This window comes from Oryctolagus cuniculus, chromosome 12 (genome assembly GCF_051225735.1).
Source record: "Oryctolagus cuniculus isolate XC-2025 breed Fujian yellow rabbit chromosome 12, ASM5122573v1, whole genome shotgun sequence".
Taxonomy (NCBI): domain Eukaryota; kingdom Metazoa; phylum Chordata; class Mammalia; order Lagomorpha; family Leporidae; genus Oryctolagus; species Oryctolagus cuniculus.
In genome coordinates, this window is record NC_142878.1 from 67,389,399 (window position 1) to 67,406,502 (window position 17,104).

The following is a 17,104-nucleotide window of genomic DNA, read 5'->3' on the forward strand; positions in this document are numbered from 1 at the left end:
ATACCAAAGTTTTTGCATTCATAGGGTTTTATGCTTAAAGAGTTCTTGAACCTGGGAAATAAAGCAACTCCATCCTAGGTTAGGACTAGTAACCATTTAAGTGTTTACACACGAACAAAGGAAATATATAGAGAAAACAAGACGCGGGGTTTTCTCTGTTTCACCGAATGATCGCTGTGCCTAAAGCAGGTTAATTGGGTAGACTGCAAAGAGCAATGATACAGATTCAAGCGTTTAACAACAGAGTTCAAACAAGATTCGAGACTTTGAGAAATTCTCTGAACATCTTTGTATGTTGGATTTCATCTACAAAACTGTTGTTGAGAGGATGTGACTAGGCGTGCAAAAACAATTTGTAAGAACCCTTGTTTCTCATCCAGAGCATGTTCGATTGTCAGTAACAGTGCATGGGATACTATTCATTGAGGGCGGCTTCTGAGCTTTCTGTTTGGAAGCCCAGTGGAGGCAAAAGCAGCATTGCATTTAAAAATAAGGGCTCGCCACACAGATTCTTTAGGTTCGCGAATGCGGTAACGTTGGAAACCAGGCTGGCACCATCCCTTTCAGTCCCAAAGCTTATGTGGTCCCACTCTTTTCCGTAACGTTTGGGGGCATTGCTACTTGTCTTGTTGTCGTTTTCTTTCTACATCTAGCAAAAACAACAACAATCCCCTCGAATGAGGCAAACATGAAACGTTTACAATCATCCTTGTCCGGCTGTTTTCCCTACTTCGAGGTCGTTAACTCTTGACGTCCTCAAAAACCAAAATCCGCGTGAGGGACGACGCAGGGCAGGACTCCTTAGACCTTAGATCCAGGGAATCAAGCACGTTACAGTCAAACGGACACCAGCCCAGGTACATATCTCAGACCGCCAAAACTCACGTTGCACCCTACTCAACAAAGATAACCCTCGCGAGAAAGGACTGAGCGAGAGAGAGGAAACCCGCTATCTCGCGAGAAGAGGGTCGTCGGAAACGAGGAAATGGCCCCCTAAGAGACCGGCCCCCGTCAGCGGGCGGGGCCATGTCAAATCCGTCCCCTTCCGCCTCCTTTCCCCGCCCCCAAGCCCTGAGGTGTTGGGCCGGGGGTGCAGACAGCGGGGTTCTCCCGGTTCTAGTCGGTGGGCTCAGGGTCGGGTTCAAAGCCTCCGGAACGCGCTTTGACCAGACTTGAGGAGGGGGGGCGGGGAGGGACCTGCGGCTTGCGGCCCCGCCCCCTTCTCCAGCTCGCCCGCGAGCGGATAAACCCGCCTCCTGTTTCGCCCGGCCCTGGGGCCGCGTCCCCGGGCAATTCAGTAGCCGAGGCCTGAGCTTCTGCTTGCAGGTGTCGGCTGCGAGGCCCCCAGGGTACGGCCCGGCTCGGCCCCATGGTGGGTTTCGGGGCCAACCGGCGGGCTGGCCGCCTGCCCTCCTTCGTGCTGGTGGTGCTTCTAGTGGTGATCGTTGTCCTTGCCTTCAACTACTGGAGCATCTCCTCCCGCCACGTCCTGCTCCAGGAGGAGGTGGCCGAGCTGCAGGGCCAGGTCCAGCGCACCGAGGTGGCCCGCGGGCGCCTGGAGAAGCGCAATTCGGACCTCTTGCTCTTGGTGGACACGCACAAGAAACAGATCGACCAGAAAGAGGCCGACTACGGTCGCCTGAGCAGCCGGCTGCAGGCCAGGGAGGGCCTGGGGAAGAGATGCGAAGATGACAAGGTAAGGACGAGCCCAGAGTTTGGTACGGCTCCGGCGTGGGGTATTGGCCCAGCAGCAGTTGCCTGATCTGTAGCCCTGGAGGCTCCCTTTGCCTCAACAACCATGTTTCAGACTTTTCCCCGGTCTAGCAGTGTCACATTCTCCAGCCCCTGCCAGACAAAACTGGCTGTAAGTTGTGGTTCTCCAGAGTGGCTTGCGTGTGATGCCGCCTTTCCCCTCAAGCTCAGCTGCTGAGCTGGCAGTAGTAGTCATCTGGCCTATGTGGCCGCCTTAGGCTCACAGACATACAAATCTGGAGGCTGCCAGGTTTTCGTGGAGATGGTGGTCTCATCCTTATTCTGTGCACACCGATTGACAGTGATTTCTTTATTTAAAGAACAGGGCCTCCTCCACATAGGGAATTCACATTTTTGAAGCAGTGGCTTCAAATTTCGATAGTGCAATGTATTAAATAACTAAATCAAATATTAATAGCTTTTTGTGATCAAAATGTTAGGATAGATGGGCCTTGGAGCCATATATGGGCCACCGTGGTGACTTGGACATAATGAAGCCATAATTATGTATTCAGTTTGAATTGTTAATGAAATTAACCCAAAAGGTAGACCCTAAAAATAAATTCTGAGCAACAGCAGAATCTCCTGTCTGTGTCCTCATTGTCTTTGAAAAAAGACATTTTGTGTACCTTAGTAGTTGAAGTTTATGGCAGACGATACAAAGTTTAAACTTAAAAAGTTTAAAACTGGACTGTACTCATACTTGCTACTAAATGATCTTTGTTTTCTCCAACATATTGATAACTGTATTTGTTTGGGACTTGCCCCTTCTGTTGCTATAGTAAAATTGTAAAAATGTTTGGGAGTATTAATAGATACCTTTCTTTCTGGTCCCTTTGCAGTAATCTTCACATTGTAAGTTTTTACTTTATCCAAGTAATTTATAGTGAATTATTATAAATTAAAATCTTTATGAGCACCCAACTTCCTTATTGTCATTAGTCTCTACCCTCTTATTTCATGACGGTTAAGTCCCTCCGGTTAAGTACTTCCCTATGGCCCCTTCCCTATTCACCATAATATAGATACTCTGAGAGGGGCAAGGAGTCAGCAGATTTATGCACAAACTAAACACTGAACTCTAAAGACTGGAAAACTCTTGTAGAGTAGGCAGAAATCCATAAAGTGTTGCAGTATTAAAATGAGGTCTTCTTGCTTGGGATAAACATTACTATTTAAATTCTTTGGAAACACAAAGGAGAGATAAAAGTCTTTTCTAGTAATTCTTATTCTGGATTGCATCTCTTCCATCTAATGGATGCTATTATTAGTCTCTTTCAGTAAGTTTTCACTTTTTACCTTCAACCAGGTGTAGGTGTCCCCTGTTTTGTTTTGGTTTTTTTTTTTTTTTTTTTTTTTGGACAGGCAGAGCGGACAGTGAGAGAGAGAAAGAGACAAAGAGAAAGGTCTTCCTTTTCCGTTGGTTCACCCCCAATGGCCACTGCGGCTGATCCGAAGCCAGGAGCCAGGTGCTTCTCCTGGTCTCCCATGCAGGTGCAGGGTCCAAGGACCTGGGCTATCCTCCACTGCACTCCCTGGCCACAGCAGAGAGCTGGACTGGAAGAGGAGCAACCGGGACAGAATCCGGCGTCCCAACCGGGACCAGAACCCCGTGTGCTGCCACCACAGGCGGAGGATTAGCCTATGGAGCTGCGGCGCCGGCCAATGTCCCCTGTTCTAAAAAAAATGTCTTTGCTACTTAAATGACACCCTCCCTTCTCCCAGTAAACTAGCTTCCTTTTTTCTACTGTCGCTGCTGAACTCAAATTGTTGCTGGTTTATAAAGACTCCATCTGCTTCCTCTTCTTCAGCCTCATCCTTATCCTTTGAAATTCTGTCCTGCCGTCTTTCTTTCCTTCTCTTTTCTGAAGCTATGCCCTTGAAGGTCACAAGTGGCAGTCTTTCTAGTCAAATCCAGAGAACATTTTGATTACCAATCAATTTAATCTCTCAATAGTTTGGTCCTGTGGGCTGTCTCTAGCTTTTTGGAAACAATCTCCTTTCTTGCTTCTGTTATGTTGGACTCTCCGGATTGGCCTCTTTCCTTCTTCCCTGTATTCTTGGCTGATTTTTATTTTTCCACCAGCCACCTAATAATGCCCTCTGTTTTGGGGCCTCTGCTTTCCCCCAGAGCAGTAATCACCAAGGTGGTGTTCAGCAGAATAATAGAATGTTGGAATTGTTCCTAGGTGGTCAGGAGAAATAAGGAAAACCTTTTTGGAGGGAAATGCTAAGTAAAGTTTGAGTTCATAATGCCTACTATCATATAAAGTGTTGTGGCACAGCAGGTTAAGCCCCTGCTGGTGACACACAGGCATCCTATATCAAAGTGCCAGTTACCTCCTGCTAATGTGCCTGGGGAGGCAGCTTTGGCCTGGCCCCGGGTGTGGCTGTTGTGGCCATTTGGAGAGTGAACCAGGGGATGGAAGGAAGGTCTTTGTGTCTCCCTCTCTTTCTCAGGCTTTTGAATAAATAAATAATTCTTAAAAAAACTTATTTAGTTTGATTTAACTCAGTCTTTCTGAGTTTTTAATTTTTTTAAATACTCCTTTGAAAATCGGAATGGGGGGAGAGAAAGAAAGAAATTTTCCATCTGCTGGTTTAGTCCCCAAATGGCCACAACAGATGGGGCTGCATGTTGAAGCCAGGAGCCAAGAACTCCATCTGAATCTCCCACAGGAGCTGCAGGGACTCAAGCACTTGAGCCATCTCCAGTTGCTCTCTCAGGCACATTATCAGGGAGCTGGATTGGAAGTGGAACATCTGGGACTAGAACCTGGGCTTATATAGGTTGCTGGCATCGCAGGTGGCAGCTTAACCCACTGTGCTAAAATGCTGGCCCCCTTTTTCAGTTTATTTGGTTATAACTGAACTATTTTCATGGCTTACCAGTTAGGATACTGAAGATTATAGTGAAGAAAAATACCTTGGTTGAGAACTATTGCCCTAAATTTTTTTTTTTTTTAAGATTTCTGTATTTGAAAGGTAGAATGACATAAAGAGAAGGAGAAACAGAGAGAGAGAGAGAGAGAGAGAGATCTTCCATCTGCTGGTTCATTTGCCAAAATGACTGCCACAGCTAGGCTTGGGCCAGGCTGAAGTCAGGAGCCAGGAACTGTATCAGGGTCTCTGCTGTGGGTGGCAGGGGCCCAAGCACTTGGGCCATCATCCTGTGCCTTCCCATTAGTAGCAGAGTAGCTGGGACTCAACCTGGTGCTCTGATAAGGGATGCCATTGTCACAAAAGCAGTAGCTTAACCCTTCTCACCACACCAGCCCCTCTTAACTACTTTTTTAAAGGTTCTTTCTTTCTAATTCGTCTTGATTTTCATTTTGATTTCAAAGGCAGAGACAGAGATCTATCTGCTGGCTTATTCCTCAAATGTCTACAACAACCAAGCCCAGCTAGGCTGAAGCTAGCAGCCAGGAATCCTATCCAGGTCTGCCATGTGGATGACAGGGCCCTAACCACTTGAGCTATCATCTGCTTCCTTCCTGGGTGCACAGTATCAAGAAGCTGGATCAGAAGCAGAGGACCAGGACCCAAACTAGGCATTCTGATATGGGATTCAGGCATGCAAAGTGATGTCTTAGACTGTGTCAAACACTTGTCCCTCTTAACTGCTTTTTTTTTTTTTAAGATTTATTTATTTATTTGAAAGACAGAGTTACAAAGAGAGAGGAAGAGATGGAAGAGAGAGATCTTCCATCTGCTGGTTCACTTCCCAAATGGCTGCAGCAACCAGGTTGGACCAAGCTGAAACCAGGAGACAGGAGCTTCTTCCAGGTGTCCCATGTGGGTACAGAGGCACAGGCACTTACTTGGGCTTGTTGCTTTTCCAGATGCGTTAGCAGGGAGCTGGATTGGAAATGGAGAATTTGGGATTCTAACCTGTACCCGTATGGGATGTCAGCATCACAGGCTGTGGTTTTATCTGTTACACCACAGCACTTGCACCCTTAACTGCTTTTTAAAAAAAGTTATTTATTTACTTGAAAAGCAGAGAGAGAAAGACAGTGGTCTTCTATCTGTTGATTCACTCCCTCAATGTCCACAACAGTTGGGGCTAGGCAAGGCTGAAGCCAAGAGCTGGGAACTCAGTCCAGGTCTCTCACTGGGTGGCAGGGACCCACCTAATTGAGCCATCTTCTGTTTGCCTCCTGGGTGTGTATTATCAGGAAACTGAATTGGAAGTAGAGCAGGAACTTGAATCCAGTCACTTCAGTATGAGATGTGAACAACCCAAATGGGTTGTTAACTGTGTTACCATATGCCTTCCCCTTAATTACTTTTAAATGTTTGGCTAATAGTCTGTGTGACTGGCTCATAAATGTGTTATCTGTTACTTGTATGCCAAATCCATATTTTGAGCTATCTATACATCTTTGTGGGAGTTCTTGTGAATGTCTCTTCTTGGAGTTAATGAGAGGCTGCTTACAATAAAGTATAGTCTTAGTCTCTTTTTTTAAAATAAACTTTTATTTGGATCAGTTTTAAATCTAGATAATTATTCTGACACATAGTTTCTTGTTTTATTAACATCTCATGTTAGGGTGGCACATTTGTCACAATTAATACACTGGTATTGATAATATTATTAACTAAAGTCTGTACTTCATTCAGTCTCTTCAGGTTTTCCTAAGGTCCTTTTCCTACTCTAGGATCCCATCCAGGATACCAAATTATGTTTAGTCATCATGTCTCCTCAGGCCCTTTTGCATTGTGACAGTTTTCAGACTGTTTCTGATGACTTTGACAGTTTTGAAGATTATTGAGTAGATATTTTTAAAAAGTTTTTAAAATATATATAATTTTAATTTACTTGAAAGGCAGAGTTACAGAGCAGGAGAGACAGAGGGAGAGAAAGAGAGAGACAGACCTTCCATCTGCTGGTACACTCCCCCAATGCCTGTGATAGCCAAGGCTGAAATTGGGAGCCAGGAACTCAATCTAGGTCTCCCAAAAGGGTGTCAAAAATTGTCATTGCTGTCTCCTAGGGTTGGCACTAATAGGAAGCTGGAGTCCATCCCAGGTACTCCAGTGTAGAAGTGAGTGTCTTAACCACTAAGCCAAACACTTACCCCTGTCAGTTATTTTGTAGACTATCCCTCAACTGAGATATATTTGATTCTTTTCTTAGAATTAGACTGGGATTATAGTTTTTGAGAGAAAGGCCTCAGAGGTAAAGTACCAGAATCATATCAAGGAACGACTCTTAAAGTGGGTTTATTACTGTTGATGTTAACCTTCATCACCTGGCTTGAGGTAGTGCTTGTCATGTTTCTCTACTGTAAAGTTACCTGTCGCTCCCCCTCTTCGCGGAGGAACGACACTAGACCCTGCGCTGTTCTTTTATCTGCTCGGCCCTTCCCGGGTCTGCTGCCGATCCTTCCACCTCCGTGGAAGGGCGGTTCCCCCTGCCACTTTCCCCACTTCTGCTGGGGAGCGGCACACCGCCAGCCGGCTCTCTCCGGGGCTGCTCAGATGTTATCCGGATGTTCCCCTTCGATGTTCCTGGTGCATGTTGTCTCTCTCCTCCTTTATAGTCCTCTTCCACCAATCCCAACTCTGCTACCCACACGCCGAGTACGCTGCTCTCCTCCAATCAGGAGCAGGATCAGCTCCTGCTAGGTCATCACTCAAATTGGTGAGCGGCAGCTGCGTAGAAGTTGTTTACTCCTCTCCCAGCGCCATATTGTGGGAGAGCAGATGCATAGAATAAGTCTTAATTCCAGTAACTTAGTCTAGTCCAAGTTGCTCCCAACAGTTACCTTTTTTTTTTCATACTGCACACTTTGCAAGAAAGCCAGGAACAGCCGTACTTATGGGCAGAGTATCTACATAAACTATTTGGAAGTTTTCTACCAAGGACATTTTTCTCTTCTCAGTTACTTATTAATATATTCAGTCATATATTTATATCAGTATGGAATCATGGATATTTATTTTTATTAAAAATTTATTTTATTTATTTGAAAAGCAGAGAGAAAGAGAAAGATAATTACCTTCTGCTGGTTTATTCCCCAAATGACTGCAATAGTTGGGTTTGGGCCAGGATGAAGCCAGGAGCCTAGAACTCCATCCAGGTCTCCCATGTGGGTGGTGGGGACCCAAGAACTAGGGCCTCTTCCATTGCTTCCCCAGATGCATTAGCAGGTAGTTGGATTGGAAGTGGAGCAGGTGAGATTCAAACTAGTGCTCCAATATGTGATGCCTGCTTAACTTGCCACGCCTACAATGCTGATCCTGATATTTGTATTTTGAATTATAATCCAGTGCTATTTTACTTATTTTGTTGCTCAAATTCTTACAGCTTTAGCCATTGGAGAGCTCATTCCGCTGGTTCCTGTATCTTTTCCTTACTTATAGAGTGCCAAAAAATAGATTTTTGAGTGCCCCACACCAGATTTCCTAACTTTTTTTTTTTTTTTTTTTTGACAGGCAGAGTGGACAGTGAGAGAGAGAGACAGAGAGAGAAAGGTCTTCCTTTTGCCGTTGGTTCACCCTCCAATGGCCGCCGCTGCAGCCGGCGCACCGCGCTGATCCGATGGCAGGAGCCAGGATCCAGGTGCTTTTCCTGGTCTCCCATGGGGTGCAGGGCCCAAGCACCTGGGCCATCCTCCACTGCACTCCCTGGCCATAGCAGAGAGCTGGCCTGGAAGAGGGGCAACCGGGACAGAATCCGGCGCCCCGACCGGGACTAGAACCCGGTGTGCCGGCGCCGCAAGGCGGAGGATTAGCCTATTGAGCCACGGCGCCGGCCCAGATTTCCTAACTTTTTACCACTTTGGAATGCTCCAGCCTCGCTTGCGTATTTCCTGTTCCAGTCCTAGATTCCTTTTATTGAAGAATGGTATTAGAAACCAAGATCTGGGTGCTTTCTTGTTCATTGCTATTATTAGGCTATCAATGAAAATCTAGGAATTCCTGCTCCCCAGGAATCACAATGGTGATATTTAACTTCTTCCAATTTGTTAGGCCATCTTGCCATTTTCAGTTTGTTACTTGGGCTATTAAACACAGAAATTTTTTTTTCTTTAATTGAAAATCTAATTGAAAGTAAGTGACAGAGAGAGAGAGAGAGAGAGAGAGAGAGAGATTGAGATTGAGATTGAGATCCTTCATCTACTGGTCTCTCCCTAAATGGCTGCAACAGCTGGGGCTGGCCCAGGCCAAAGTCAGGAACTCCATCCAGGTCTCCATTGTGAGTGGCAGGGATTCAAGTATCTGAGCCTCCTTCTGCTGCCTCCCAAGTGCACTAGTGGGTGCCAGACTAGCAGCGAAGGAGCCAGGACTAAACTGGCATTCCAAAATGGGATGCTAGCATTGCAAGTGTCAGTTTAACTTGCTGCACCACAGTGCCTAACCGAGACACAGAAATTCTTTAAGGGAACTGGAAATTGCCCCCGTCAGCGTCCAGGAAAGTGAGAAACAATCTACTTTTCTGGGTTTCTCCCACATTTACCTTCCTTTTTGCCTCTCTAACAGGTTTTATCCTGAAAGAGTATGTTAGTTTGCTAGGGCTGCTGTAACAAAATTCTATAGACTGAGTGACTTAGACCACCTAAGTTTATTTTATGGCAGTTTGGGGGTTGGAATTCCAAGATTAAAGTGCCAGTGGGATTGGTTTTCTGTGTGACCTCTTTCCTTGACTTGCAGATTGCTGCCTTATTACTGTTTTATCCTCACATGGTGGTCCTTCTGTGCGTGTGCATCTCTGGTCTCACTTTCTCTTTTTATAAAAACACCAGCTGTGGGATTAGGGCCAATTTTCACTTAACCTCCTCTTTAAAGATCTCATCTCCAATTAGGGTTACATTCTGAGGTCCTAGGGGTTGGGACGTCAAAATAAGAATTTGAAGGGCACACAGTTCAGCCCTTAGCGAGGGAGATCTGTTACACCTGCATGCTGTTATGCACATGCACACATACATACACCCACACACACATGACCTTTTGTTTCCTCTTTCTTCCAGAAAGGTTTTCCTTCAGTTTGCTGGTTATCAGGTATTTCTCTGATTCTAACTTGGATTCTTGCTACTTGAAGCTTTTAGTAAAGCTATGTGGTCCCTGTGGGCCAAGTGAAGCTCTTGATTAAAAACACAAGCTGCGGGGTCTGTATTTGGTGCAGAGGTTAAGACACTACTTGGGATGCCCACATCCTGTGTTCGAGTGCCAGAAGAGAGAACCAATGGTTGAAAAAACTCTCTGTGTCTCTGCTTTTCAAATCAATAAAAATAAATAATACACTGCCTGGGGTGGATTGTGGTTCCTAAAGGAAAAATATGTCACTTATTGTTCAGTTCAGGGGCTGGCGCTGTGGTGCAGTGGGTTAAATCCCCAGCCTGCAGCACTGGCATCCCATATGGGTACCAGTTTGAGTCCTGGCTGCTCCACTTCAGATCCAGCTCCTTGCTAATGCGCCTGGGAAGGCAGCAGAGGATGGTTCAAGTACTTGGGCCCCTGCATCCATTTGGGATACCTTGAAGAAGCTCCTGGCTCCTCACTTTGGCCTGGCCCAGCCCCAGTCATTGTGGCCATTTGATGGGTGAGCTAGCAATTGGAAGACCTCTCTCTGTCTCTTTTTATTTTTTTAAAGAGATTTATTTATTTATTTGAAAGTAAGAGTTACACAGAGAGAGCAGAGAGAGAGAGAGAGAGAGAGTCTTCCATCTGCTGGTTCACTCCCAATTGGCCGCATTGGCTGGAGCTGCATCTATCCAAAGCCAGGAGCTTCTTCTGGATCTTCTATGTGGATGCAGGGGCCCAAAGACTTGGGCCATCTTCTGTTGCTTTCTGAGGCCATGTCAGAGAGCTGGATTGGAAATGGAGCAGCCAGGACTCAAACTGATGCCCATATGGGATGCCTGCACTGCTAGGTGGCAGCTTTACCTGCTACACCACAGCGCCGGCCAATACCTTTCTCTGTATCTCTGCCTTTCAAATAAATAAATCTTAAAAAAAAATTGTTAAGTTCAAACTTCAAAACTGGCTTTGTACACATGTGTATGTTTGTAGTAACACAACAGTTCTGAGGATGATGATGTCTGGTTTCAAACAGCTCATTCTTAAATAAAAAAAAATGATTATTTACATTTGTTTTTTTGAAAGGCAGAGACAGAGCGCTTCCATCTTCTAGTTCACTCCCCAAATGCCTGCAACAGTCAAGGTCGGGTCAAGCCTAAACTAGGAGCCCAGAACTTAAGCTGGCTTAAGCTGATCCCTGCCAATGTAAAGGAGATTGACAGGGACCCAAGTACTTGACTCATTACCTGCTGCCTCCCAGGATGCACATTAACAGGAAGCTGGAATCAGAAGCCGAATTAGGGCTCCAACTCAACCACTCCCAGGTAGGATACAGGTGATCCAAGTGCTGTACCAAATGCCCACCCCCCCTAGTGGGCAATTGAACAGGGAATTGACAGAGAAAAGATGTGCTAGAAAGGACGATGAGAAGCGTATTACATTCCCCCCACCCCCAGAAATGTGTCTGTGTTTATACGATACTCATACACATACCAAATGTTTATCTATAAAAAAACCTGGCACAGAGGGGCCAGTGTTGTGGCATAGCAGATTAAGCCACTGCCTGCAATGCCGGCATCCTGTATGAGCACTGATTCAAGTCCCAGCTACTCCACTTCCAATTCATCTCTGTGCTAATGTGCCTGGAAAAACATCAGAAGATGACACAAGTACCTGGGTCCCTGCTTCCCATGTGGGAGACCTGGGTGGAGTTCCTGGCTCCTGTCTTCAGTCTGGCCCAGTCTTGGCCATTGTACCCGTTTGAGGAGTGAACCAGTAGATGGAAGATCTGTCTCTACCTGTCTCTCTGTAACTCTGTCTTGCAAATAAATAAATCTTAAAAAGGAAAAAAATTCCTGGCACATAGCAGATGTTTACTGTGGCTTCAAGTCCTGACATTCCTAGTTAAAAGATGTATAACCTTGGGCAAAGTATTTAAATTCTGTGGACTTCAGTTTCCTCATCTGTAAAATGAGAACAGTTATAGTAATTTTGTTTTTGTGTAGTTTAAATGAGTAAATTTTAAAAAAATTTATCTATTTTTTTATTTGAGAGGTAGATTATACACATAAAGAGGGAGAGACAGAGAGAAAGGTCTTCCATCTACTGGTTCGTTCTCCAAATGGCCCCAATGGCCAGAGTTGAGCCTACCTGAAACCAGGAGCCAGGAGCTTCTTCCAGGTCTCCTGTGCAGGTGCAGGGGCCAAAGCACTTGGGCCTTCTTCCACTGCTTTCCAAGGCCATCAGCAGAGATCTGGATTGGAAGTAGAACAGCTGGGACTTGAACCAGCACCCATATGGTATGCCAGTGCTGCAGGTGGAGACAGCCTACTATGCCACAGCACCGGCCCCTAAATAAGTAAATTTTTTTAGATTCTTAAAATAGTATTCACTGTGGAGCTAAAAAAATATTTGCTAAGTGCTATGTTATTGCTATTTGGAGTTACTTCCTTATTACTCCTCTGCCTTCTTTCCAGGGTGGAGCTCTGGAATTTTTGTTCTCACCCAAGATCTGGTCCCATCTCCAGCCTACCTCACCCTTTTTGCTCTTGGATGTTTGACTTTTTTTTTCTTCTTCTTCATTTCCTGGTCCATTATCAGATTGCTTAGTTGACTCCTCCCATAACTGATCTCCTGGAACCTGCCATTTCACTTTAGCCTTCTATAATTTAGCTCCTCCTTCTCCTTTTTTTAAGAATGGTTCACCCTTTTTAAGACTAGTTCTGGGGCCAGTGCTGTGGCGTAGCAGGTAGGGCCACCGCCTGCAGTGCCGGCATCCCATATAGGCACTGATTCTAGTCCTGGCTGTTCCTCTTCCAATCCAGCTCTCTGCTATGGCCTGGGAAAGCAGTGGAAGATGGCCCAAGTCCTTGGGCCACTGCACCCACGTGGGAGACCTGGAAGAAGCTCCTGGCTCCTGGCTTCGGATCCATGCAGCTCTGGCTACTGCTGCCAATTGGGGAGTGAACCAGCGAATAGAAGACCTCTCTCTCTCTCTCTCTCTCTGCCTCTCCTTCTCTCTGTGTGTAACTCTGACTTTCAAATAAATAAATCTATCTTAAAAAAAAAAAAAGAAAGAAAAAGACTGGTTCACTCTCCAATGGCTGCAGCAGCCAGGGCTGAGCCAGACTGAACCGGGAGCCTGGAACTCCATGTGGTGACAGGGGCTAACTATTGAGCGATCCTCTGCTGCTTTCCCAGGCACATTGGCAAAGAGCAGGATCAGAAGTAGAGCAGCCAGGACTCGAACCCACATGCTGATATGATATGCCAGTGTCACAAGTGTCAGCTTAACCTTCCATAATGCCAGCCCCTATGATTCTTCTGACATACTGCACATAATCCTGTCTCATCAGCTATAATCTAGCCAATTGTAGCTATAATTTAATAGCTGCCTAGAATTATTGAAAAATCATGCAAAACTGTTTTCTCTTCAAACTATGTCCTTATCCTACTTTCTTGGTCACATAAGTGATACTCACACAACCGTGGTGTTACCTTTGATGCTGTCAGCATCTTGTATTGAGTAATAAACATGCAGAGGTCTTAACTGTTGAAGAATAGTATTTTTCATACTATTTGTTGAACTTATTTAGTATAGAGTTAATCATATGTGTTATAAAGTTAATTAAAGATAGATCTGGGGGCTGGCCCTGTGCCATAGCAGGTAAAGTGACCAGCTGCAGTGCCGGTATCAAAGTCCCTGCTGCTCCACTTCCAATCCATCTCTCTGCTATTGTCTGGGAAGGCAGTGGAAGATGGTTCAAGTCCTTGGACCCCTACACCCATGCAGGAGATCTGGAGGAAGCTCCTGGCTCCTGGCTTCGGATCAGCCCACCTCCGGCTATTGTGGCCATTTGGGGAGTGAATCAGTGGATGGAAGACCTTTCTCTCTCCCTCTCTCTCTCTCTGCCTCTGCCTCTCTGTAATTCTGTATTTCAAATAATAAATCTTTTTTCAAAAAAGAAAATAGATCTTAGTAAAAAAATATAAGAATGGGAATAGGAGTGGGAGGAGGAAAAGGGGTGGGAATGTGGGTGGGAGGGTAGGTACGGTGAGAAGAATTACTGTTACTGTGTTCCTAAAGTTGTATTGATGAAAGCATGAAGTTTGTGTTCCTTAAATAAGATTTCTGGGGAAACAAAACATGCAGAGGAGTAACTATTAACTTAAGTTAAAATAAAAACACACACTTGAGGCAGAATAGAGATTTTAGTAGCTTTCAGTTGTGTCCTCTTGTCTTTGTTTTTATTTCTTTCACTCAGTTTTCCCTTCAGCAAACCTGATCCTCCTCAAACATTACTTTCAGAGTGGCTGTATCACTCACTGCATTGTCAGAATTCTTGGGGCTGACATTGTGGCATAGCAGGTCAAGCTACCACCTGCACCACTGGGATCCCATATGGGTGCCATTCATGTTCCAGCTGTTCCTCTTCTGGTCCAGCTCCCTACTAATAAAAAAAAGCATTGGAAGATGGCTCAAGTGTTTGGTCCCCTGCCACCAATGTTGGAGACCTGGAGGAAGCTACTAGCTCCTGGCTTTGGCCTGGCCCAGCCCTGGATATTATGGCCCTCTGGGGAGTAAACCAGTGGATGGAATGTCTCTCTCTCTCTCTCTCTCTCTCTCTTTTTTTAAAGATTTATTAATTTACTTGAGAGGTAAAGTTACAGACAGAGGGAGAGACAAAGAAAGGTCTTCCGTCCGCTGGTTCACTCCCTAAATAGCCACAATGGCTGGAGCTGAGCCAATCTGAAGCCAGGAGCTAGGAGCTTCTTCAAGATCTCATACACTGGTACAGGGTCCCAAGTACTTGGGTGATCTTCCATTGCTTTCTCAGGCCATCAGCAGGGAGCTGGATCAGAAGTGGAGCAGCTGGGACTTCAACTGGCACTCATATGGGATGCTAGCACCGCAGGTGGATGCTTAACCTACTGTGCCAGAGCGCTGGCCCTCTCTGTCTTTTCCTCTTTCTCTGTAACTCTGACTTTCAAATAAATAAATCTTAAAAAAAAAAAAAAAGTGAGAATTTTTCTAATTTTTAATGTCTTCTATTGAGTGACTTCAACTACCTTTTCTTCCACTGTCTCCTGAACCAAACTGTGTTGTATACCTTTTATTTTGTTTCCTTTTGTCTCTGGAGATTCTTACCTTTCTGTATCATATTTATTGCCATGTCTTTGTTTCTGCTCTTTGGCTTGTAGCCTCTTGCCTCTTTTCTTTAACTAGTTAATTAATTTTATTTATTTGCATAAAGCATTTAAAAAAGATTTATTTATTTGAAAGGCAGAGTTATAGAGAGAGAGGGAGAGACACACAGAGAGAGAGATCTTCCATATGCTAATTTACTCCCCAAATGGCCACGATGGCCAGGGGTGGGCCAGACCAGAGCTGGGAGCCAGGAGCCAAGAGCCAGATTCTTCCTGGTCTCCCATGCAGGTGCAGGGGCCCAAACACTTAGGTCATCTTCAACTACTTTCCCAGGCATTAACAGAGAGCTGGATTGGAAATGGAGCAGCTGAGACACAAAACAATGCCCATGTGGGATGCTTGTTTCACAGACAGCAGCTCTACCTGCTACAACACAACGACAGCCCCTATTTTTGATTTTCTTTTTTTTTTTTTTTTTTTTAACTTCTTTATTTGAAAGTCAGAGTTACACACAGAGAGAAGGAGAGGTAGAGAGAGAGAGAGGTCCTCTATCCGCTGTATCACTCCCCAGTTGGCCACAACGGTCAGAGCTGTGCCAATCTGAAGCCAGGAGCCAGGAGCTTCTTCTGGGTCTCCCACGTGGGTGCAGGGGCCTAAGTACTTGGGCCATCTTCTACTGCTTTCCCAGGCCACAGCAGTGAGCTGGATTGGAAGTGGGGCAGCTGGGACTTGAACTGGTACCCATCTGGGATGCCAGCACTGCAGGCGGCGGCCCTCCTATTTTTGATTTATTTGAAAGCGAGAGGGATAGAGAGAGGTAGGGAGGGAGAGAGGGAGAAAAAAGAGAGAGGGGGAGAGAAATGAAGGTGTCCCATCCGCTGGTTCACTTCCCAAATGCCTGTGAAAGCTGATTGGGCCAGGCCAAAGCCAGGAGCCTGGAACACTGTCTGGGTCTTTCAAATGTTTGTGTCATCACTGCTGGCTCCCAGAGTTCACCTTAGAAGAAAGCTGGAATTATGAGTGGGTCCAACACTTGAACTCAGTTCCTCCTATATGGATGTGGATGACCCAAGCAACTGTCTTAACTGCTAGGCCAAATGCGTGGCCCTAATTTTTACTTTTTAATAAGGTCATTGATGTGTAATTTGCATGCAATAGATTGCATCTATGTAAAGAGTACAGTTTGATGCCTTTATTTAGCTTTATATGCTTCTGTAAAGCACATTTTTACCACTCCCTCAAAATTTTTTTATTTTCTCTCCCTTTATCTCTGGCCTCAGGAAACAGGTGTTCTACTTTCTAACATTATACATGAATTTGCTTTTTCTTAATATTATATAAATAGAATCATATTATATGTACTCTTGTGTTAGGCTTCTTTCACTAAGCATGTTTTTGGGAGTCATACATATTATTACATATATCTAATTTATTTTTTATTGATGAGTATTCTGTTATGAATTATGATATTTTGTCTTTCTATTTATCTGCTGATGTGCCTTTGGTTTTGTAGTTTTTAAATAATTTTTTCAAAGATTTATTTATTTGAAAGGCAGAGTGACACATAGAGAGAGGGAGAGAGAGAAAAAAAGTTCAAGAGATTTTCCATTCACTGGTTCACTCTCCAAATGCCTGCAACAGTTGAGGCTGGGCCAGGCTGAAGCTAGGAGCCAGGAACTCCATCCAGGTCTCCCACATGGATAGCAGAGGCGCAAGCACTTGGGCCACCTTCTGCTGCCTTCCTAGGCACAATAACAGGGAGCTGGATTGGAAGGGAGAAGCTGGGACTCGAACTGGCACTCATGTGTGATGCTAGTGTTGCAGATGGCTGCTTAACCCACTGCGCCACAGGGCTGGCCCTGGGTTATTTTATTATTGAATTTAATTCAATCCTAATGTTGAATCTTCCAACCCATGAACATGTAAATCTCCATTTTTTAGGTCTTTAATTTCTTGAATAATGTTTTGTAATTTTCAGTGTTCCAAGATTTGCACATATTTATTACATTTTTTCCTAAGTGCTTCATATGTTTGATGCTATCATAAATGGAATTGTATCTTTTATTCCATTTTATACTTAGATTGTAGACTTATAGAAATATTAATTTTAGGGGCCAATATTGTGGAGTAGCAGGTTAAGCCGCCACTTAAGATGCCAGCATCCCATGTGGGCACTGG

The 17,104-nt window shown here is 44.9% G+C and overlaps 1 protein-coding gene across 2 annotated transcripts in view; it reads left to right on the forward strand.

Annotated features, from left to right (window-relative positions):
- Window positions 1-1,020: 1,020 nt before the first annotated feature.
- The window catches only part of GOLM2 (golgi membrane protein 2), a 116,040-nt gene continuing 99,956 nt past the window's right edge, over window positions 1,021-17,104 (forward strand). Inside the window, exon 1 of one of the 2 annotated variants that reach the window (XM_002717928.6) lies at window positions 1,021-1,696. In XM_002717928.6, the coding sequence (XP_002717974.3) occupies window positions 1,370-1,696 (327 nt within the window). In that variant the 5' untranslated portion in view covers window positions 1,021-1,369. The remainder of the gene's footprint in view (window positions 1,697-17,104) is intronic. The other variant, XM_002717930.6, reaches the window with a different exon arrangement.